The following is a 23,990-nucleotide window of genomic DNA, read 5'->3' as shown; positions in this document are numbered from 1 at the left end:
CAGTGGGTGGGTGCTGGAGGGTGTGTACAAGGGCTTCTGGAGGGGATGCCCTATGCTGTGGCCCGGTAGGGGGTGTAGAAGCTCAGAGGCTGGGTCAGGGGCAGAGAGACAAGACACATAGCTCAGAGCCAAGTACACCCAGGCACACGGATGAGGCCATAAATCTGGAACTGAGCCTTTGAGTCCTCCAGGGACCCAACCAAACCCCTGTTGGCTGATAAGGATTCCTCAGGTAGGGGTCACAACAGGCCCTTGGAACAGCCCAGCTAAGGCCAGGAAGAATGTGTTCTTGTCCTCCCCACTCCCCCAGATCCCCTACCTCCATCTTGGTCAAGGTCAAGGACAGGGAGAAGATGAATTCCTAAGAGAGACTCAGTGTTGGGGCAGGGGAAATTGGAAGGTAGTGGATATACCAGGAGAGTTTGGAAGTTGGACATGCTGAACTGGAGGTGCTTGTGGGACACCCTGGGATAGACAGGCCTGGGCTAGAGATACAGCCCAGGGTGGCATGTGATGGCTTGCAGATGGATTAAATGGCCCAGGGATAGACGATGGAGTCCTGGAAAGCACCCATGTTTAAGAGATGGCTAGAGGGGAGGAGGCAGCCAAGGCCCATGATCTCCTCTGGCTCCAGGAACCCAAATACTCTGGGTATTAATTGACTCCAACCCGGGGCCCAGTCCTTTCTCTCAGAAGGTTCAGATGGGCCAGGGCAAGCAAGAGAAGCCCAGACTCTCCTAGGCAACCAGTAGGAAAACTCCAGAGACCACCATCACATAGGATTTCCCTATAGCTCTGAGTCCTGCAACTTCAACTCCCTGCTCTGGCTCTGGAAATGTCTGATTCCTGCCCTGTCCTCAGCTCCCTGCCCTGTAGATGACAGGATGCCCAGCGCACAGTCCCTGGACCTCTTCTCTTTCAACTTCCCTTCCAACATGACCTTACCAGCCTGTAAATACCATTATATGCTCACAGCTCCCCAAATTAGATCTCCTGTCCAATCCTATGTACAACCACCCACTGGACAGATTTTCATCCCTCAAGGCTGTTTCTCCCACACTCTTTCCTATCTTAGTAAATAGCAAATTCAATCTTCCCAATGCTGAGGCCAAAATCTTTGAAGTCATCCTTGAGCCCCTTCTCTCTCACACCCCACCCACATCCTAGCTGTTAGCAAACCCTATAGGTTGTTACCTGCAAAATACATTTAGAATCCAACCACTTTTCATCACCCCGCTACTGTCACCCAGGTTTGAGCCACCATTACCTCTCTTAGATTACAGACAGAGTGGTCTTCTGATCATCTCCCAGTCTGTCTTTTTGCTCTGTGTCACCCCTATGGTCTAGTCTCAATACAGCAGTTGGAGTGATCCTTTCAAAAAATAAGCCAAATTGTATCACTCACTCCTCTGCCTAAAGACTTCCAGTGGCCTCCAGGCCCCTGCTTCTCTCTCCCTATTCATTCTCCCACAGCTGATGGCTTTGCTGCTCTTTCAAGGTACATGATGTTTCCACCACCGAGCCTTTGCAATGGCGGTTTCCTCTGCCTGCGACATTCTTCTTCAGATATCTGCATGACTTAGATTTTCCTCCTGTGCTTACGTTGTGTATGCAAACAAACAGAAAACAGTATTAAAAAAACAAACAGGGGGCGCCTGGGTGGCTCAGTCGGTTGAGCATCCGACTTCGGCTTGGGTCGTGATCTCAAGGTTTGTGGGTTCGAGCCCCGTGTCGGGGTCTGTGCTGACAGCTCAGAGCCTGGAACCTGCTTCGGATTCTGTGTCTTCTTCTTTCTCTGCCCCTCACCTACTTGTGCTCTGTCTGTCTCTCTCTCAAAAATAAATAAATGTAAAAAAAAAATTTAAAAAATCGGAAAGGTTATAAGTTTTAAAGATACTTGGGTGGCTCAGTCAGTTAAGTGTGGGACTCTTGATTTCAGCTCAGGTCACGATCCCATGGTTTGTGAGTTTGAACTCCGTGTTGGGCTCTTTGACAATGTAAAGCCTGCTTGGGATTCTCTCTCCCTTTCTCTCTGCCCCTCCCCCACATGCTCTCTCTCTCTCAAAATAAACTTAAAAAAAAAATTGGGGCATCTGGGTGGCTCAGTTGGTTGAGTGTCCAACTTCGGCTCAGGTCATGATCTCGTGGTTCTGTGTTCGAGCCCTGCATTGGGCTCTGTGCTTAAAGCTCAGAGCCTGGAGCCTGCTTCAGATTCTGTGTCTCCTTCTCTCTCTGCCCCTCCCCGGCTCGCACTCTGTCTCTCTGTCTCTGCCTCTCTCTCAAAAATAAATAAACATTGGGGCGCCTGAGTGGCTCAGTCAGTTAAGCGTCCAGCTTCAGCTCAGGTCATGATCTCGCAGTCCATGAGTTTGAGTGTCAGGCTTTGTGCTGATAGCTCGGAGCCTGGAGACCGCTTCAGATTCTCTCTCTCTGACCCTTCCCCGCTCACACTCCATCTCTCTCTCTCTCAAAAATAAATAAACATTAAAAATACATAAATAAACATAAAAAAATGAAGATACTGGTTATAAACTACTAACAAGTTTTAAGTAAAAGCTTTTTTTGAGGCAAAGTGTAAGCACTATCCCATCCCAGCCCCAGGCTCCTGGTTTGGGGATACATACTGCTCCCTAGTGGCCATCCTAGGAAAAAGTCCCATCATCTGGGGATTGCTGGTGTTCTCTACATTGGGACACAGTATAAGCTTTTCTTCCACCTGTCCTGACCTGCCAGACAACGCAGTCCCAGGGACTCCAAGGTAATGTGTGTGAACTGTCCCTGTTCTGTATATAGTAGAGGACACAGGTTTTGTGTCTGACTTTATAGGAACTTCAGATCCCCAGTAATTCATTGAGTGATCTTGGGCAAGTGACCTAATTTCAACCTTTAGTTTCTCCATTGGTAAAATAGATAGTAAGAATATATGCTGCAAGGGGCTTTGAGGATTAAGAGATGAGCACGGTGCTTGGTGCATATTAAGTGCTCAAAAGCTGTTATCTACTATCAGCAGAGACTTTTGAGAAGGAGTGGGTGCATGAGTACTTCAGACTCCTTCACCACTGTGTCAAGCCTGGGGTGGGCAGGGGTGGAGGTAGTAGAAGCGGGGGAGGTGACTGAAAGCCCCAGCTGTTGCCAGAGCGGCTTCACAACTGCTCTGTTCCTTCCCCCAAATGGGCTATCCTCTGAGGGATGGTCCTGGGATAGGCTCAACGCTCGACTGCACTGACAGAATATCCCAGCCTCTCAGATCCTGTCTACCCACTAGCCTTCCAATGGCTTCAGGTAGCATGTGGGCTGAAACTATTCCCGACCTGACAGATGGGGAAACCAATGCCCAGACAATGGAAGCAAACTGCTCAGGGTTCACAGAGTGAGTTGAGGCAGCCAACTGGGTGTCCTAGCAGTTTAGCCAGGTTCTGTGTAGCCACGCTGTGCCTTATAAAGAGCAACCACATGAAGCCTGGGGGGCTGAGGGCAGCTTGGGCTACTGGGAAGGACTCCAAAGGAATTTTGTTTGGGGAAGACAGTTGCCTTTTCCTTGAAGACTCAGACCCCTCCCAGCCTAGGGGCAGTTCTAGGCTGGGAAACCCAAAGCCTGGATTCCAGTCTTGGTCTGGCTCACATTGAGTGTGACACATGGAGCCTTTCCCCTCTGGGGTAGGCCTTTGTAGACTGAGGGGTTAGGCTAGCTTAGAGCTTTCCCTGGAGATTTGTGAGCTCTACAAGGCCATTAGAGATAGTATGGGACATCTGTGTCAAGGCCACGTAGTGAGCTTACGAGGGAGAAATTTCTCAGTAGGTATTATAGGACATAGGAGGGGACTGATAAGGTAGGCCGGTCTGTGAAGGTGGCCAGGCATTCCCTCCCTAATTTTAGAAGGGAAGGCACATTGGTAGGTTCTCCTTAGAAAACAAGGTCTCTAGGGTTTCAGGCATCAAGCAAGAAGGCTGACACCATGTGGGAAGGACGCTACCCCTCCAAACGTAAATCACAGGACCCACTCTGAGATTTTGAACCTCTTACAAGACTGACATTCCTTCTTCCCCTCCCCTGGTCTGTTCTCTGGCCTGTCCAGGACAGGATCCAGAGCTGCTTCACACAGACCCTGCATTCAGGAGGGCCACTTTCATCTCCAATCCTGGATACAACCTCCCACTGCATGTCAGGCAGGCACCACTGCTGAAAGGAGCCAGCCCTGCCAGACAAGCCAGAGGGAATTCCAGAGATAAGAACTTGGGTCTCTGAAAAGCTCTGGCCCCATAAAGACTCTCCTGCCAAAGAAGAGGGTAGGGTTGGAAGGGGGAGGAATGAGATCACCTGATTTTCAGGGAGCAATAGTATGGGCTCACGGTGCCCACAGGATTTAGTCCATGCTCATGTCCAAGGCCAGTGCTCAGTGGAGAATCCACCAAACCCATGAGAAGCAGCTTCCCCTTGCTGAGGGGGGCCAGGGGTCCCTTTGGTGATCCGAGGGGTGCTAGCTACCTGCCGGCACTCAGCATCCTATCTGACCTCCTGAATCTCTTCCCTTTGCAGCACCACCCCCCAGCATCCTCATCTTCTCATGTGGATAACTCCTATAGCTCTTGGCTGGGCCTCTCGCCTCAATGTTAAACCCCCAATCCCTTCTACACACTGTCTGAGACACTGCTCTAGAACAGGGTGTAGGCAAACTAAGGTCCTTAGGCAAATCCATCCTGCTGCCTGTTTTTGTCCAACTCATGAGCTAAGAATGGTTTTCTAATTTTTACATAGCTGGAAAAAAATGACATTACTTTGTGCCATGTAAAAATTATATGAAATTCTGATTTCAGTGTCTATAAAATAAGGTGTTACTAGAACAGAGTCAGGCTCATTCGCTTATGTATTGTTTGTGGCCGCTTTCATATCACAATGGCAGAGTTGGGTAGCTGTAACAGAAACTCTTAAGACTCAGAAAGCCTATAATATTTCCTATCTGGACCTTTACTGTCACTCTCTGCTTAGGACCCTCCAGTGGCTCTTTGTGGCTCTCCACAGCTGACCCCTTTCTTTCTACCTCTCCAGCCTCATCACATGTCCTTCTAGCTGACTGCCCACTCTGGACGATTCACCTTTCCTCATTCGCACTGCAAGCCACATCATGCCATTTACCTTCGCTTGGCATGCCTCTCTTCTCCAAATGACAGTCTACCATCTTAAGACTCAGCCCAAAAACTTCCATTTCCCTTCTCCCAACCACAAGAGCTAACCTATTCCTACTTCCAGTATCACAGGAGCCTCTTATAGCTCCCCTTAACTTTTAATAACAGACTAATAACCTGTTTGTGCCAGACCAACCAATTCCATTATAAATATGTGTTCAGGGATGTGATCTCTGGGGCATTACTAACTGAAAGAATAGACCACAGCCCTAGCACAGGGCTGCATGGGGTAGGCACATAAGCCTACCAGAAGGTAGGCCTGTTTAGCATTCTATACTTTTTACTTGGCTAATAGTATGGAGGAAGAAGCAGTTTATATATTTTCCAGATACCAAGTATTTTTTTAAAAAGTAAACTCTATACCCTATGTGGGGTTGGAACTCATGACCCTGAGATTAAGAGTCAGATGCTCTACCAACTGAGAAAGCCAGGCGCCCCCAAGTATCATTTATATAAACTTCCAGCACCTATGATAGATCAAGCACCTCCATGTGTCTTATCTCATTTAATCCTCACAACAACCTGGTAAGGCAGGTGATACCTCCATTCCACCAAGCAGCAAGTTATGTGGCAGAGCTGGCGTCTAAAATCAGGTCTCCTGCCTCCTGAATTCTGAGATGCTCTCCATATGCAGTTCACCCACTGAACCTCTGCTTCAGAGATGTAACAGGTGCTTGTGGGCTTCTTGTGTTTGGGGCTACTGACCCTGTGCTAAATGGGTCCAGGTAGAGGTGGTTTTGTAGTTTTCCATCTCTTCCCTCCAGTTGCTTCTTCTGCTCCTGTACTTGCTGCCTCTCAAGGCAGATTGTCTGGGTCAGGACCAAAGGGTGACCCTGCTCTTCCTATGAAAACTAAGTGCCAGTTTTGTGACGTCACTTCTGAAATCTTCTGTTGTTCTGGGGCTCGTGGCTTGCTCTGGAGAAAGTTGTTGGAAGTCTGGCCTCCAAGCTGGAGGGGTGCCAAGGCCAGAGAGGGCCAAACTAATGTAACTGTCAGTGCACTTGCCTTAATGGAGACTCAAGAGTGCCTCCAGAGGGCTGCTGGGATAAGCCCTGGACTGTCCACATACTTTTGTGTATATTCAAACAGAAGTCCAGAGCTCAGAGACCGGGAGAGCCAATATAGCTGCTGCAGACCTGGGAGAAAGCAACACAGGAAAGGTAAATCCACCTGAGACTCTTTCTCAACCAGAAAGGAATTAGGGCTACACTGCTCAGTACACAGAGGCCACACTGAACTTGGCAGCATGAGGAGTTTGCTCTACGTCCTCTTCTGTCATGGCAGATAAAGCTAACCTGTCACCAGACAAGCTCAGAGATGTGGCATGAGCCACACCCCTGGACTTTAGAAAATGGAGTTCTGTATAGCACCCTGATCCCTCTCCTAGGTCTAGAACTGATGGCACTGAGGATCTCCAAGTCCCATAAGTTCAGCCAGATAGACCTAGGAGAGTTTTTGGCAAAAGACTCAGATAAGATAGCTGGGTTTAACACAATGTGTGATTCTGGATATGGTGTACCAACTCAATGTTTGGTATTCTGGACTGAGAAGCTCACTTGTGTCTTTCCAAAGATTGTGATCAGTTTGGATTAATCCAAAAAGTGAGGTGCAGTTGATGTTGCAGACATTTTTACGAGGAGGAGGGATAACTGGGACAACTAAGGCTGTGACTAAGTGCTGCTTTGAGGCTAAAATTCTGGTTTGTCCAAATCAAACCCAATATTCCCCAGCCCTCCGAGCAATCACGGTGATGGTGGAGCCTCTGCAAATACATGACCGAATCACTAGTGACCATCCAGTCAGATCTGGCTGTACTGAAACACTTTATACAGACGGAATAGAGGACAAGGGGACTTCTGATACACTCATGCTTTGGACGTATCAGTACAAGACAGTATGTGAGGCTGTGTGTGAGTCCACCAGGCAGTTGGGAATAAGCATGATTTTCTGCTGGCAAACAAGTCTCCATCACACCTAATCATTCTTTTATCTAAGTGCATCTTGATCTTCTCAGTCCTGGACATCAAAGTAGTCAATTACTGGTTCCTTGGCTATTTTCTGTAAATTACTGCTCCCAGGATTCCTGAAAAGCAAACAAAGAATAATCAGTCTTCTTGTTTGGGGGAAGTGGACTGAGGTCTTCAGAAAGTTAAGGATCAGCTGATTTGCCATTTGCAAAGCTTTGGTAAGACAGTGGGGCACACATGAGTTGGGAACTTGAAATTTGGTGATGGGCATGCAGGGGTTCACTGTATTAATAATATTCTCTTGACTCTAAAATTTTATACAAAATTCAAGCAAACAAAAGGAAAAAAGCATGGCGCAAACAGGCCAAAGACTCCACACGGTTATGTTCAGGTGGTACTGGACATGGCTGTGAAATAACATGTAGAATACCTCACATTTCCAAAACCACTGCCCATGTGGATATGCAGCTGGGCTGACTGGAATCCAGGCCACCTGTTTTACAGTGGTGAAGCAGGGCTGGTCCTATGGAGCTACACTGACCCAGACAATCCTTGCTAAGGCTGTGCCCAACGGGCAACACCTAGCTGTCCTGTCCAGTCCCAGGGAACACTGATTGCTATGGCCCTCATGGTGACTTTATAAACTGCCCTTCCCACCCTCCCAGAAGTTCTGTATAAGAAGTTCTGGTAAAGCTTCTATATGGAAGGCCAGAACAGCATTAGGGACCCTGCTGAGTTTCAGGGCAACTTTCAGCAATGCTGCCTCAGCCACAATAAGGCAGCCAGCTTCCTTTCTGGCAAAGGAAAGGAAAGGAAAAGGGGATGGTTCTTCTTTCCTGCTTCTGAGACTTGCTGCTTGCCAATGTGGTTTTCTTATCTCTAAATCATGAATATATGTTTCTGTTGTAAAAATGATACAAACCATATAGAGGTCACTAGAGCAAAACGCTAAAGTCCCCACCTTCACTGCAACCTCAGCCCACTATCCCACATCCATCTGCAGAATAAATGTTGTGAACCATGTAACGTTCCTAAATCATCTGCTGTGACACAATGAGTCCACTTCCCAGTGTCACCATCTACACCATGGAAGTTATGTCCAATGACTTTTCTCCAGAAGAGAAGTGGGCATTATAAACATCAAACCTGGGACCCCTCTGGCATGAACAAATGTGTCTGACACCCCAGTCAAACCTTACTTATTTGAACAAAGCCCCCCAAGGCCAGGCCTGAGAGGCTGCCAATGGCTGGTAGAGACCTGGACAGTTTAGCCCCTGCTGGCTTTTCTGAATAGACAGGGCCCTTTGGAAAGCAGCTGAAGGATCCTTACTTGTCTGTCTGATGCCTGTGATGAGGAATTGGTGGTGGAGGCCGTGACTGCATTTCCCTTTCAAGGACACCTGTCAGCGTGTTAGGAGGACAAATGGACTTCCCTCTGATAAAAGTCAGAACACAAAGTATTGAAAAGTGAGAACTGTTTGTGGAGACAGGCAGACCGCTGCAAATCCAGTCATGATTTTCACTGTGCTGCTGCTAAGTGCTCCGATGTGACCTGTCTCCTCTCAGGCATGGTCACCTTCATTTAACCCTCGTCCCTTCCACTCATCTCTGTTGGGCCTGTTACCTGCTTCCTGTCATCTCATACTCAAGTTTTTTCTTCTGGAAGTCCCTCCTACTCTCTCAGGTTCTGACAGTGATCCTAGATCCTCACTGTCACTTCCCTGCTCATAACACAGCCATAGTCTCATCTAATGGCAAACACTGTTTACGGGGGATACCTTGAATCAGAGTCTAGCATCTTGTTTTCATCATGCCAGGAGGACAAGGGAAAAGGGGACAGATGTGATGGGCAGGCATGCAACCCAGGCCCTCAGGGTCTGCTCCCTGTATCTGAGGAAATGATGCCTCCAGTGTCACTTGTGGATTGGGGCAGATAAAAGCCTTGCATGTCTTTAGACGTGTCTGTCCTGTGGACTGAGGCATGGGCTTTGCTCTCTGGTTCAGACCTTTGTATCAGACTTTTTGATTGTGCCAGAATGGCTATCCCATAAGCAGGTTTTCTATCTATTCTTCTAAGAGAGGAAGCAAGGAAAGCAAACATTGATAGATCCTGCTTTCCGAGGTCCAGCCTGCCCCAATGAGCAGTTCCTCCTGTGATGACAAGATCAACCCACCTGACCGCAGTGACCACGACGTTGCGCTTTGGTTCACTGTCATAGCTCACACTCTCTAGGCCATACACTTGGGCCAGGTCGTGGATGATCCGACGGTGGTCTCTGTTCATGGGAGGGAAGCAGTGGCTCTTCTTACTATTCTTTCCCTGTATTGAGGGTAAAGATGAATGATTGATAAAATGACTAAATAAATCAAAGACCTAAAACAAGACAATTTCATTTCTTATAAAAAATATGTTTTATGCTAAAAATCATGAGTGTACAGATACAGACACACTAGCAGAGAAATACACTTGCACAGGTTTCCTAGTTAGGAACAATGATTCCATTTTCTCCATCATGCTAGTGTCCTGCTGGGAACTGGGAACAGAAGGGAGGAAGGGAGGAAAGGGAGGGGCTAAGGGAGATGGCAGGAAGGAAATTCCTCTTCATTAAATGTGGATCTAATATAGATAGGTATCTTGTCCTCACTCACATCCCCACAGAATAAAGAGGGAGTCACCATGGGATTGGATGCTTCTGACTAAATTAAAGACTTTTTCCCTTAAAGCTACCTCCAGGACAAGGGCTTCACTCTCTTAAAGGAGTCTATCCCACTACTCTTTAGCTCTAGTCATTCAACTTTTCATTTTTACCCCAGGGTTTCAATTGTGCCTTGGGGGTAATAAAGAATCAGTGTGACCTATCATATAATAGCCCTTCGGAGATCATGTCTTCCTAAGTATCCCACACAGGCACTACCGAATGCCTCCAATTGTTCAGAGTTTCTTCACCCAATCTTAGGCACTAAGCTAAAATTTTTTATTTACACTGACTTTGATTGAGTAGTTTTTTTCTGAACCAGGACAAGGCTTCCATAGATGTTATAATGGCTGGGCTTTGGGGAAAGATAACGATCATCAAGAAGTTGTGACTTTTTCCTATAACTACTCTATACTGATGGTGTTTCTAGGATTTTTTTTTTTTTTTTTTTTTTTTTTTTTATCAAGCTGGCCTTAGAGACATGTCCAGTTGGATGTTTTGACTTCAACCTTATTCACGGCCTCCACAAGGGCTTCCATTTCTTTCTCAATGTCACTGACAAACTTTAAATCCTTCCTGAAATGAGAAATCACCACAGTTAATTTCATCTGTTCCTGCTCTTCTGAGAATCCCTTCTACCCACCCTCTCTGCCCGTAAACTGCAGACAATGAACAATGTGGGCAGAAAAACAGCAGAGGTCAGGAACTGTCAGATAATAGAAGACTGACTATGACTGAACAAAGGAAAAGAAAAAGAGAAAACAAATACGAGAAAGGAAAAGATGGAAAAAGAGCATTCTGGAGGGCCAGGAGATAGGAGGAAAATAAGAGCTATTACTGCCCAAGTGAGGACCCAAGTGAGGAGCCAGAAGTGGAATTCAGGCTAGTCCAAGCCCTATGGAAGCCCACACTTCTACTACAGGGCGTTCTCTCTCTCTCTCTCTCTCTCTCTTTCTCTCTCTCTCTCACACACACACACACACACACACACACACACACCCTGCACCCCATGCTCCATTCTTCTAGAGGAAAATTTCGAGAAACCTAGAAAAGGATTTTTATTAAACATCATATACTCTCTTATAATAGATATATAGACTTTAACTGGCTCAATCACAGACAAGCACATATTAGTTATTATATCTTAAAAGACCAAACAGTCTTGTAAGCCATAATTAAGAAAGGTGGTACCAAGTTACATACACACCTGGCATCTTCTTTTAAACTGTCACTGAATTTTGACCCTGAAGAACGTATATTGAAAGGATCGGAATCCTCGCTGATATGAAATGCCTCTGCTAATCTCCTGGAAGTAAGAGAGATGTAAGTAAATAAAAGGAAAGGAAGGAGAGGAAAACTTACAGTAACACAGAGTGCCCACCAAGTCCTAACTTCTTTATACATTAATGATGTCATTTCAGTAAACCTACTTATTTTTTATAAAAATTTTTTAAAATTATTTATTTTTTTTTTGAGAGACAGAGAGATACAGAGTATGAGCAGGGGAGGGGCAGAGAGAGAGAGAGAGAGAGAGAAAGAAAGAGAAAGAGAGAGAGAGAGAGAAACACAGAATCCAAAGCAGGCTCCAGGCTCTGCCTGTCAGCACAGAGCCTGATGTGGGGGTCGAACCCACGAACCATGAGATCATGACCTGAGCCAAAGTTCAACACTTAACCGACTGAGCCACCCAGGCGCTCATCAGTAAACCCAATCATTAAGGAAGGAATAATAACTACTTGGGACAAGATATGATTTTATCTTCCTAGAAGAATATAAGCAAGACAGATCTACATGGGTCTGAGCCAACCCCTTGGCTGACACTGGCAGCTTGGGTTATCTGGGATGAGAATGGGGATGACTGTCTCTGAGATTTCACCTAAACATCAGACAGATAAAGTAGACATATAATCATTAAAATTAGTATTGTCTTACAGAAAATTTGGAAAATAAAGGGAAGAATTCCATTAACAACACAAATACTGCATTTTAATACACTTCCTTTCAGATTTTTTTCCCTTTAAGTAGTTGCAATTAGCATATATAAAACTAGGCACCTTGGTAGGGCACCTGGCTGGCTCAGGTGGTGGAGCAGGTGACTCTTGATCTCAGGGTTGTAAGTTTGAGCCCCATGGTGGGTGTAAAGCATGGAGCCTGCTTGGGATTCTCGATCCTTCTCTCTCTGCCCCTCCTCCACTCATACTTGCTCGCTCTCCCTCTCTCTCAAAAATAAATAAACTTAAAAAAAAAAAATGTAGTGGAAAGTCAAACTTCAAGATAAAACAGGACTATACTTTGCCTGCATTTGCCTGTTTTTGTTTAACTATTTATTTTGAGAAATTTCCAAAGTAACAAGAATATTATAATGATAAAACAATCCTAAGTTCAAAATACCGTAAGTCAAAAATGCATTTAATACATCTAACCTACCAAACATCATAGCTTGGCCTAGTCTACCTTAAATGTGCTCAGAACACTTACATTATTAGCTTACAGTTGGGCAAAATCACCTAACACAAAGCCTATTTTGTAGTAAAGTACTGAATATCTCAAGGAATACTGTACTGAAAGTGAAAAACAGAATGGCTGTAAATGTATTCGTTGTTTACCCTCGTGACTGCACGGCTGACTGCAAGCTGCAGCTTGCTGCCACTGCCCAGTGTCATAAGACAGCATTATATTGCTAGCCTGAGAAAAGATCAAAATTCAAAATCTGAACTATGGTTTCCACTAAATGTGAATTGCTTTTGCACCACTGTGAAGTAGAAAAATTGCAAGTCAGTTTATTGTTAAGTTGGGGACTGTCTGTGTATTGTTCACTTAAATTCTCCAACTGTTAACATTTTTACAGGGCTATACATTTTAACCAATCTTTGTTAGAACCAATAAGTCTGCCAGTCATTGAATAAATGCCTCCTAATCTGATGAAGAGTATCCTCAAATAACTAATAGAAAATATATTTAGCAGTGAAATATTTAAAGCTCTCTGGTGTCAGGAATACCTACTATCAACCACCTATTCAACACTGTACTGCAGGCTTGAGCCAGTATAATGAGGCAAGAAAAAGAAAACAGATAAGAATTGGAAAGAAATAAAATTACTATTATTAGAAAAGGACATGAGGGGCGCCTGGGTGGCTCAGTCGGTTGAGTGTCCGACTTCAGCTCAGGTCATGATCTCACGGTCCGTGAGTTCGAGCCCCGCGTCGGGCTCTGGGCTGATGGCTCAGAGCCTGGAGCCTGCTTCCAATTCTGTGTCTCCCTCTCTCTCTGCCCCTCCCCCGTTCATGCTCTGTCTCTCTCTGTCTCAAAAATAAATAAACGTTAAAAAAAAAAAAAAAATTAAAAAAAAAAAAAAAAAAGAAAAGGACATGAAATAAGAAATAAGTGAATTTAGCAAGGTTGTGAATACAGGTCAACAAACATCAGTTACATTTCTGCATACCAGCAATAAGCAATTAGAAAATTAAATTTGTTTTGTTTTGCTTTTTTAGAAAATAAAATTTTAAAAGTGATACAAGAGGGGAGAGGAGAGAAAAAAAAAGTGATACAAAAAAAATTAGCACTTAAAAAAAGCATCAAAACCATCAACCAGCAAGGGACAAATCTACCAAAAGATGTACAAAATCTATATCTAGAAAAATATGAAGTATCACTGAGAGAAATCAAAGAAGACAGGAATAAATGGAAGGTATACCTTGTTCATGGATTAGAAGACTCAATATTATAAAAATGTCAAATTTCCCAAATTGATCTATAAATTGAATACCAATTCAATCAAAATCTTAGTAGGTTTTTAAGCAGATATTGATAAGCTAACTCTAAAGTTTAAATGAAAATGCAAATACCCAAGAATAGTCAAGTTAATCTTGAAGAACCATGCTTGAAGAGATAAACTATCAGATAGTAAGACCTTTATTGTTATAAAGGTACAATTAAGAGAGTATGATTCTAGCATGATGGAACAGATGAGCTCAGAAATAGATCCACACGTAATATGAATACCTGATTTAAGACAAGGGAGGCACTAGAGAGACTGGGGAAAATGACATCTTGATAATAGTACTGGTCACATGAATATTCATATGGAAAAAAACTGAGTTGTGAACTCTCCTTAAACCATACTCAAAAAAAAAAAAAAAAAAAAAAAAAAATCAGTCCAGGTCAACTGTAGATCTAAATGTAAAAGGTAAAATAATACAGGTTCTAGACAATAACAGAGTATCATCATGATCTCAAGATAGACAAATACTTCTTAAACAGGACATAAAAAGCACTAGTATCTAAGGAGAAGACTGATAAACTAGACTACATTAAAATCAGAAACTTCTGCCTATCAAAAGATACCATTAAGAGAGTGAAAACTGAAGGCACTAAGTGCAGGAAAATACAATACTGAAAATCAACAAAGGATTCACATCCAAAATATATAAAGAACTCCTACTAATGAATATGAAAAGGACAACACAATTACAAAATAACTAAAAGAATTGAATAAGCACTTCACAAAAGGGGATATCCAAATTGCCAATAACCATATAAAAAGGCAATCAACCTCACTAGTCATCAGGGAAATATAAACTAAAAGCTCACTGACATCCAGCTACAAATTCATAAGAATAGATTAAAATTAAAAAGACTGTCAATTCCGGGGCGCCTGGGTGGCTCAGTCAGTTAAGCGTCTGACTTTGGCTCAGATCACGATCTTACAGTTCATGAGTTTGAGCCTCGCACAGGGTTTTGGGGTGACAGCTCAGAGCCTGGAGCTTACTTCGAATTCTGTCTCCCTCTCTCTCTGCCCCTCCCCCACTTGCACTCTGTCTCTCTCCTCAAAAGTAATAAACATTAAAAAAATTAAAAAACAAAAACAGACCGACAATTCCAAGTGCTAATAAAAATGTAAAGGAAAAAAAAAAAAAAAAGAAAAAAGAAGAAAAAAGTAGAGCAATGGGAACTATTACCCTCCTGCTGGGAGTATAATATGGCACAACCATTTTGGATACTGTTGCAGAGAACTGACTAAAGCTGAACATATGAATACACTATTAACTATCAATCAGTAATTCTACTCCTAAGTTTGTAACTAACAGAAATGAGTATGTATATATGGCAAAAGAAGTATGTGGATGTTCTTAACAGCATTTTTAAAAAAATTTTTAAATGTTTATTTATTTTTGAGAAAGAGAGACAGAACACGAGCACAGGACGGGCAGAGAGAGAGGGAGACAGAATTCGAAGCAGGCCCCAGGCTGAGCTGTCAGCACAGGGCCCAATGTGGGGCTCGAATCCACGAACCATGAGATCATGACCTAAGCCAAATTCGGACGTTCAACCAACTGAGCCACGCAGGTGCCCCATTAACAGAGCATTATTTATAATAGCCCAACACTGATAACCATACACATACCTATTAATGGTTGAATGATAAATAAATTATAATATCTTAATACATTAAAATATCATGCAGAAATGCAAATGACCCAAGTACTGCTATATGCAACAACAGGAATGAAGACCACAAATGTAATGAATGAAGCCAGACAAAAATAATACAAACTACAAGATTTCATCATTTATATAAAGTTCAAAAACAGACAAAACTAATCTGAAGTGTTAGAAGTCAGGATAGATGTTTTATCTTTATGGAGTATACAAAAGTGTTCTGGTAATTTTCTATTTCTTGACCTGGGTACGGATTACACCACTGTATTCACTTTGTGATGACTCACTGATCTGTGCACTTCTGATCTATATGTATGCTATATTTCAACATAAAAGGTCATTAAAAAAGTTTTGAGCCTCTTATCTCCACTGGAATCAGGAAGTCTGCCAGTCAGTGAATAAGTATCCTGTAGCATGTGATGTTTACGCCATGCCCAAAACCAATAAGCTCATGTTTCGGAAATGTGCTGAAATCACCTAAGTGGTTTATCCTTAGACATTACAATTCTTGATGATTGAATTTCTCTTGCTCTCCAATAGCAGCAAAAGACTCAGCAGGTGCTGAATGAATGCTTCAACAGTTGCTCCCTCCCACTAACTTCACAGAGCTCAAGGACAAGTAGATAAACAGCAGTTGAAATGACTTACTTTTTCCTTTCCAAGGCTAAACACTCCTCATCACACTCCAGCCTTGAGAAACAAATGAAAAAAACAAAAGTCAGGGCACAGATTTCACAGCTTCTACCCAACAATAAGTTCTTAGTCAACCTGGAAACAGAGCAGATTCTGGCCAAAACATGGCTACATGAGGTCCCTTTCAAGGACAGGTGGGTGGGCCTCTGGGTTATGGTAATCTAGTTCTCAGAAGGGCCTCAAAGTGTCGCCAAAATGCTTCCAATGACCCTCTCACAGCGCCACTTCCTTCTCTTGGCACAGCTGGTTCTCTGTTCTCTGTGGGTTGGGCTGGACACATCTAGGTCTCTGCTTCCTCTGGCTACTGTTTGAGGAGAGGCCTAAGTCTTCTCTGGTTGTAGCTATATCCTGAATAAGATTTGCTGGATTGGAGTGGGTGGGGTCTCTTAAGTTCAAACGTCTGTTGGAACACCTACTGTGTGTGCAAGGGTTTGCTGTGGGGGATTGAGATAAATAAATAGTTCCTATCCTCTGGAAATTAATTCTAACAGAAGACACACATTTTAAAAATTACCTGGCTTGGTGAATTTCCTTCTTAGTAATTAACTTGCTGATTTCCACTGAATCTCCAAGCTGCATGTCTGTTATTTTAGAGGCCATGGAAATAGCAGCTATTCTGAAGTATAAAAAAGGGAAGAAAAGGCATTGCAGTTTCACAGGAATGTTCTAATACTAGGTACAGAGAAGACTTCCTTCAAGTCAAATCTATCACTGGACAATTCATGTGGCTTCAGAAACCCATCTATTATGAACTACCCACACGTTTATGTCGTATCTCCTCAATCAGATTCTAAGCAGCTCCACAGGAAGCAATGAGACAGTCTATTTAATCTCCCTTGAATATCCAGGCCAATGCCTGGCATTCAGTCAGTATTTCGAAACCCACTGTTGTCAAAGCCACTCTGATGTCTTTATACTCTAAAAATGCTATCTCCATGACACCTCTCTGCACCTAATCAGAGACAAACACACATCCCTAACACCTTCACCTCCTTACTCAGATCCCTTTCTGACCACCTGGTTCTAGGATTTCAGGGGGCTGCAAAGACAATTCACAGAACAGTCAGAAATCCCCACTACAGGGGAAGAGCACAGGACTTGGTCCTGGCTGTGCTACCACAAATGGTGGGATGTTAAAGCAATTCATGTAACTTCAGGACATCATCCCTTCTGATCTCAGGGTATAACAAGACCAGAAGGGAGAGAAAGAGGACGAAAAATAAAAAGGTTATTTTACAAATGAAAGTTATGGAAGGAAAGGGACAAAACAATACTTTCTCTCTGAACCATAAAAACTAGATTGAGGAAAATTTATTTAAACAACTTTCCACAACAAAAGTTGCAAGGATGCTACAATAAACACCGGTATACACGTGTATAACCTCTGTACACTGAGATCCACTGCTATTAACATTTGAGCAGCACTAACCTTTGATAAGTACTGGATGCTTCAGAGCAAATCATCATCTCTTTTCTTCGTCCACATTCACACTGCAGCTCTATCTGAAATAAGATTAACATGGAGCGACTTTTAGCACATAGAAACCATGTGAATAGGCAGGTTTCACACTTTTAAAGTCTCTCTCAAATCAAACCATGGCAGAGGATATAGACAGTAAGTGGTTACCCTTTAGGATGGAGGAAGCTAACCATGCATGCAACTAGACAACATGGTAGTTGACATACTAGGAGGGAACCGTTCATTCTACAGGGACCCTTTCTGGGAACTACTACTGTCCTTAACCCCACCTGAAGGGGCAGGCCTAGAATGAAGTTTTTAGCATTGAACCTGACCCAGGACCATCCAAGGCCTAATCAGGTCCACCGCCTGCTTTCACCTCCTCAGGGAGGCCCTACTTAGATCCCTCAGACAAGGCTAAGTTGCCCACTCTCATGCTCTCATAGCACCTTCTATCAGGGTGTAACCTCTTATTCACCACAGTCATAATTCAGTATCTGAATAATTAGTAAGGATCTGTCCCATCTAATTGAAAGGATCATGTGCCTCCTGTTCACCGGTAGAGCCCTAGCACCTAGCAAAACATCTTGCGCAACACAGACACATATATTTGTTGAATAAATGGAGTAGGCAATCAGAGTCTCTCTTGAGAATTTGTTCTAAGGGAGAGAGACAGACTGGTCAGACAGCAGTGGGTACCTTCTGAACTAGAAGGCCACTTCAAGCTGGGCAGACAGGAATCTGTACAGTGTACCCCACCTTTCTCTTGCTCCACCTTAGCTTGCAGTTCCTTGCAACCAATGATCTCTGATTAGACTCTATGCCCAGGAGCCTCAGCTCTGGACTCACGAGCAGCCCCACAACCATAGTCAATGCCCTATCTGGAGCCAGGAATACGCACCTTGGCTTTACAAGCAGTCGTGGGGCAGGGTGAGCTGGGGTGGCAGGGTGCCATACATGGGTGGCCACAGTCAGCTCTGGGGGTGGTGCAGGGCTGCTTGCAGGCCTCATCCACAAGACACTCTCCTTTGTGACAGAGTCTCTGACACTTGTGCATTCCACATGGTAGCGTGGCACTGCAGGGTAATCCGCAAGAGATATCAGCCAGGTGACAGGGGATGTTGCTTCGTAACTAGGAGAGACAGAAGTAGCCAGATTCTTATCTCCGTGTGCGATCTGGGATGAGTTTTAACTTCCTATTCAAACATTTCTGAATTTTCAAAAAGTTATTTTGATCTTAAAAAAAATTAGGTGGATTTTCAAAATCTGAACATAATTTGTCTGAAAATAAACAAATCTGGAACTTATTTAATAACCCTTGTTATGATCCAAAAGAATTTGTGCTAGCAATCAAGTGTGACTGAGAATATACACTTCCCAGGACGGGTAGCAAGCACATGAAACTAGATAACTAGGGAGTATCTGATATGCTCTGACCAACTAGGAGGATCAGATAACCTTCTCCTCCCTTTGCAAACAGCTTAGGGCACTGAGGGTTGGGAGGCACCCTTGACCCATGGTTTCAAGACTGCTGGCAGTGCTGTTTTACAGAAATAATTAAATAATCAAATAATCAACTCTCCTCACATTTCCCAACTCATGGTATCTTTAACTTTAGGTAGCTTTATCATTTAAAAAAATTAAGAGGCAGGGGTGCCTGAGTGGTTCAGTCAGTTAAGCACCCGACTCTGGCTCCAGTCATGATCTCGTTGTTCGTGGATTCAGCCCCCACGTCAGGCTCCATGCTGACAATGCAGAGCCTGCTTGAGATTCTTTCTCTTTCCCTCTTTCTCTGACCCTCCCCCACTCATTCTCTCTCTCAAAATAAATCTTAAAAAATTTAAAAAAAAAATTAAAAGGCAGGTGCCTGAGTGGCTCAGTCGGCTGAGTGTCTGACTTCAGCTCAGGTCACGATCTTGCGGTTCATAGAGTTCGAGCCCCACATCAGGCTCATGGCTGTCAGCCTGTCAGTGCAGAGTCCACTTTGGATCCTCTGTCCCCTCCGCCCCCTTTGTCCCTCTCCTGCTTGCGCTCTCCCAAAAATAAATAAATATAAAAAAGGTGGGGGGATGGCCCCTGGGTGGTTCAGTTGGCTGGACGTCCGACTCTTGATTTTGGCTTGGGTCATGGTCCTAAGCCCCACGACAGGCTCCATGCTGAGTGTGGAGTCTGCTTAAGATTCTCTCTCTTTCTTCCTCTGCCCCTCTCCCCAGCTCAAGCGTTCTCCCTCTTAAAAAAAAAAAAAAAAAATTAAGAGGCAATAGGCCATGAAACCCCAAACTTTTAATTTTTGGAAATCACCTTCCTTCAGGATTCCTTACTCCAGGAAAAAGATGCTAGAATTTTGTTCCTGTGGGAGCAAAGTTTACTCTTACATATTGACTCAAATTCTTTTGAGAACCCTCAAAATAAGGAATATACTTTGACTCTAGTGACATCTAACTTTTACTCTTAAAAAGGCCTCCAAAGTCTAGGATGTACACGCTTCCTATCGCTTTAGAACTGCTTTAGAGTGGCACCTGGGTGGCTCAGTCAGTTCAGTGTCTGACTCTTGATTTTGGCTCAGGTCATGATCTCATGGTTCACAAGATTGAGCCCTGTGTCAGGCTCTGCTCTGACATCAGGGAGCCTGCTTGGGATTCTCTCTCTGCCCCTCCTCTGCTCAAACATGTGCTCTCTCTCAAAATAAATAAATAAACATAAAAAAAAAGGGAAGAATTGCTATATAAGTATTTTGGTAGAATGTAGTTCCCAATCATTAAACTTACCTACACTAATACCAGGGTCTGGAGATAATTTGTTTTTATTTTTTAATGTATATTTATTTTTGAGTGACAGAGTGTGGGCGGGGGAGGGGCAGAGAGAGAAGGAGACACAGAATCTGATGCGGGGCTCGAACTCACAAGCCGTGAGATCATGACCTGTGCCAAAGTCAGTCACTTAACCAACTGAGCCACCTAGGTGCCCCTGGAGATAATTTTTGCACACACTGTGTCCTCTGTTTTCCCTCCCCTCATTACTTGCCTACTTTTCATTATCCTTTAGGAAGTTACCTCCTCTACAAACACCTTCCTTGGGTGGGGGATCCTTTGATCCTGCTCAGTCCTTTGTACTTGCCCTGCTACTGTACTGTTTAAACTACTATTGCACTGTTTAAATGCCTGCCTCCTGCCCCAGAGTAAAGGCTCCACGAAGGCAGCAGTCATGCCTCTCTTGTTCTCTTCTGAATCATGTGAACTTAGCCTGTTACCCAGCACACAGTAGGTATGTAAAAAAATATTTGTTGAATGAAGTCAAATAAGCCATCAACACAAAGATGATACATGGATGTCTTAGAATGGCTACTCTCGGAGAAAGTAAGACTCATAGAGGAAGATACTAATAAACAACAAATGACTTGAGAACCACTCACAGGAAATAAGTGAAGAAAAATACGTCCGTCAAGATAAAGATATTGAACGCATGTTGTCACAAATGTCAAGGGTTTCCAAAAATGTTGCTTAATATGTTATGAAGTAAAAAGTAGGTTACACAATAGTATAATCTTAAAAGAGTATGAGAAAGTGTGTATCACACATGACTTATAGTCTATACACAAGAATGTGAACAGTATTTATTTCTGGATTGTAGAATGTATGCTCTTAATTGTCTACAATGAATATGCATTTTTTAAGTAAAGAATTCTTAAAAGTGTTTCAAAGGGTCTATAGGTAATGGTGCCAAATAAGCTTACAAATTGAGAATGAGGATGAAAAGTCCTTCATGGTAATGGCACTGCAGAGGTGTAGGTGAGCCTGGAGGAAGGTGTTTTGACCTAGTGGCCAGAATAGGAAGCTGCACAGGGCACAGAGGAAGGAAGAGTGGCCCCTGGTGGAGAGACACCACCACTCTTGGGATGCTCTTAATGAAACACCTTTATGCAGGCTAGCAACCTTTGCTGGTGAACCTGGAAGTTGTCTCTGAAATACAGCCCATGTTCTCAAGGTCAACTGACTGAGTTTAACTTAGTTGCAACCAGAGTAAAAATGAAAGCAAAAGAGGCTCACTATACTACCTATTGTGTAACTTCATTCACGTGACATTCTGGAAAAGGCAAAACTACTGGGACAGATAATAGATCACTGATTGCTGGGGCCTGGAGACAGGAGGGAAAATAACTATAGAGATGCATGAAGGAAGGACACCTGGCTGGCTCAGTTAGTACAGCATGTGACTCTTGATCTCAAGGTCATGAGTTCAAGCTCCACATTGGGTGTAGAGATTATAAATAAAAACTTAAAAAAAAAAAGGGCATGAAGGAATATTTGGGGGGTGAATGAACTATTCTACATCTCGATTATGGTGATGGTTACATGACTGTATGAATGTTTTTGCAAAACTCAAGGACCTGTACACTTAAAAGGGTAAAATTCTATTTTATGCAAATTATACCTTAATTAATTAAAATGTTTATTTTATTTATTTTGAGAGAGAGAGAGAGAGAGAGAGAGCACATGAGCAGAGGAGGAGCAGAGAGAGAGGGAGAAAGATAATCCAAAGTACGCTCTGTGCTGCCAGCACAGAGACCTACACGGGGCTTGAACTCACACACTGTGAGATCATGACCTGAGCCGAAGTCAGTTGCTTAACCAACTGAGCCATGCAGGCACCCCAAATTCTACCTTAACTTAAAAAAAGAAAAGAAAAAAGGGGCCAAAGCAAACCTCTGCTTCTTGGAGTATATTTTTACTTTGAGAAACAATGAGACTAACAACTCTAAAAGTAATTCAATCATAAATCTCTAGCTGGAACAATGAATACTTGGGAGAGAAAACTTACCTCGTGTTTGCCCATGCACCACTTCTGAGTCAGGAAAGTACAAGGGGGACACTTCTCTTCACTATGACAAGAATGATACACTGTTAAGAGAGAAAGGAAATTAGGAATTATGTCTAATTAGGAATAATGTTTAAATAAAGCACATAAATTATTATATATGTTTTAATGGTATAGAACATAGAACTTTTAAGTTTAGAAGCTGGGAATACTTTTTAAAATGGTCACAGGAAAGTAAAAAGTAGGCGACTTTATTTCAAAGTGCTGAAGGATGAGCATGAGTGAGTAAAAGAAATCCCACTGAGGTGGGACAGACACACCAAACACAGAAGCAGAGAAGGAGGCAGCTTTTCCACTCATCTCCTGCAGCACAGACCCTGGTCTGTCCATTCTACTCAGTCATTCTTTTGGCCCTATCACATACAGCTCAGTTATCTCTGCTACTCATGTCATCTGACATGCTCCCCTGATTCCTTTCAATTTCCTTGCTGCCTGTAAGAGGCAGTTCATCCTAACTCATCTCCTCCAACAAAGCCTTTCTTGGCTGACCATACCCTGCTCAGAGCTCTGTTACACTCCCTAATGTCAATGGCTTGCTACCATGTTATCTGGCCCATCTTTACGAAACGGTTGGTTGTGTGTCATGTGCATGTAACTACCATCCTCTTCCTCTTGGGAAGAACAGAAAAATCTTGAGATCATGGGTTACTTTTTTCTTCCTCTGAACCTCTCTCTGTGTCTGATACCATGGTGGGTATACAACTAACTCTCAAGAAAAGTTAAAAGAATGCTGAACAAAAGTGGGCTAAAACAACACACCTCAAAAATGGTTAAGTTCTTATTATGGACATTACCCACCAGGATTTGGACTTCATCTGTGACATTTGCAAATGAGTGTGAAGGAGGGAGTGGGTGAGTATTGGCTGGGGCACTTACTTCATCTGGTGTGAACACCAAACTAAGTTGGGAGGGCCCTCCAAAGGTCCCCAGGAAAGAAGGGACATTCTACTCCATGAGGAATTTACTTCTTTTTTACTCTATTAAAATACTCAAGAAATGAAAACGGGTTGTTTATTTGTCAGTCTGAACTATATGGCTTACTGTAAGTACCAAATCTGGTGACTTCAGTTATTTCAGGTTTGCCTCTGGGACTTGGTAAAATGAAATGACGAGCCTACCATGGTCCTAGAGGAAAGCTAGTGACTAGACTGGACAGAAAATGGATGGTATTAAGTAGCTGCTGGCCGGACGTCTACAGCAGTTTATGAAAGAAGAATTGGAAATAATTATCTAACAACATGAGACTAAGTTATAGCCCATCCATGTACTAGCACACTCCATTAACCACTAAAAATCTATATTGTAGAAAAATATTTATTGACAAGAAGAAAGATTAAAATTACAATAAGAGGGGAAAATCCAGTTAAAATAAATTCAGTAGCATCACACTTTAATATTATGAAAAAAAAATGCAAATATCTATTTTGCCCATGTAAAAAGCCCTGAGAAATATATATTAAGGTGTAAAAAGGTGACATAATGGATGATTTAATTTCAATCTTTTGACTTCATCTCATTTATTCTGAGAGAGAGAGAGAGAGAGAGAGAGCATTCACATGAGTGGAAGAGAGGGAGAGAGAGAGAATCCTAAGCAGACTCTGCACTGTCAATGCAGAGTCCCTATGTGGGGCTCAAACTCACAACTGAGATTATGAGCTGAGCTGAAATCAAGAGTTG

General features: G+C 43.2%; 1 protein-coding gene across 4 annotated transcripts in view; it reads right to left on the bottom strand.

Annotated features, from left to right (window-relative positions):
- Nucleotides 1-6,988: 6,988 nt before the first annotated feature.
- Nucleotides 6,989-23,990, bottom strand: part of NFX1 (nuclear transcription factor, X-box binding 1) — a 73,578-nt gene continuing 56,576 nt past the window's right edge. For 2 of the 4 annotated variants that reach the window (XM_049624952.1, XM_049624959.1), the window contains 10 exons: nt 22,257-22,336; nt 18,340-18,570; nt 17,409-17,482; nt 16,494-16,595; nt 15,935-15,976; nt 11,055-11,153; nt 10,357-10,423; nt 9,326-9,471; nt 8,482-8,586; nt 6,989-7,267 (listed from right to left, as the gene is read on the bottom strand). In XM_049624952.1, coding sequence (XP_049480909.1) covers nt 7,195-7,267; nt 8,482-8,586; nt 9,326-9,471; nt 10,357-10,423; nt 11,055-11,153; nt 15,935-15,976; nt 16,494-16,595; nt 17,409-17,482; nt 18,340-18,570; nt 22,257-22,336 — 1,019 coding nt within the window. In that variant the 3' untranslated portion in view covers nt 6,989-7,194. Of the gene's footprint in view, nt 7,268-8,481; nt 8,587-9,325; nt 9,472-10,356; nt 10,424-11,054; nt 11,154-15,934; nt 15,977-16,493; nt 16,596-17,408; nt 17,483-18,339; nt 18,571-22,256; nt 22,337-23,990 lie in introns of those variants that run through there. The other 2 variants (XM_049624970.1, XM_049624978.1) reach the window with 2 other exon arrangements.

Source organism: Panthera uncia, chromosome D4 (assembly GCF_023721935.1).
Source record: "Panthera uncia isolate 11264 chromosome D4, Puncia_PCG_1.0, whole genome shotgun sequence".
In the NCBI taxonomy this organism is placed as follows: Eukaryota; Metazoa; Chordata; class Mammalia; order Carnivora; family Felidae; genus Panthera; species Panthera uncia.
This window is presented reverse-complemented; position numbering and strand designations above follow the sequence as displayed.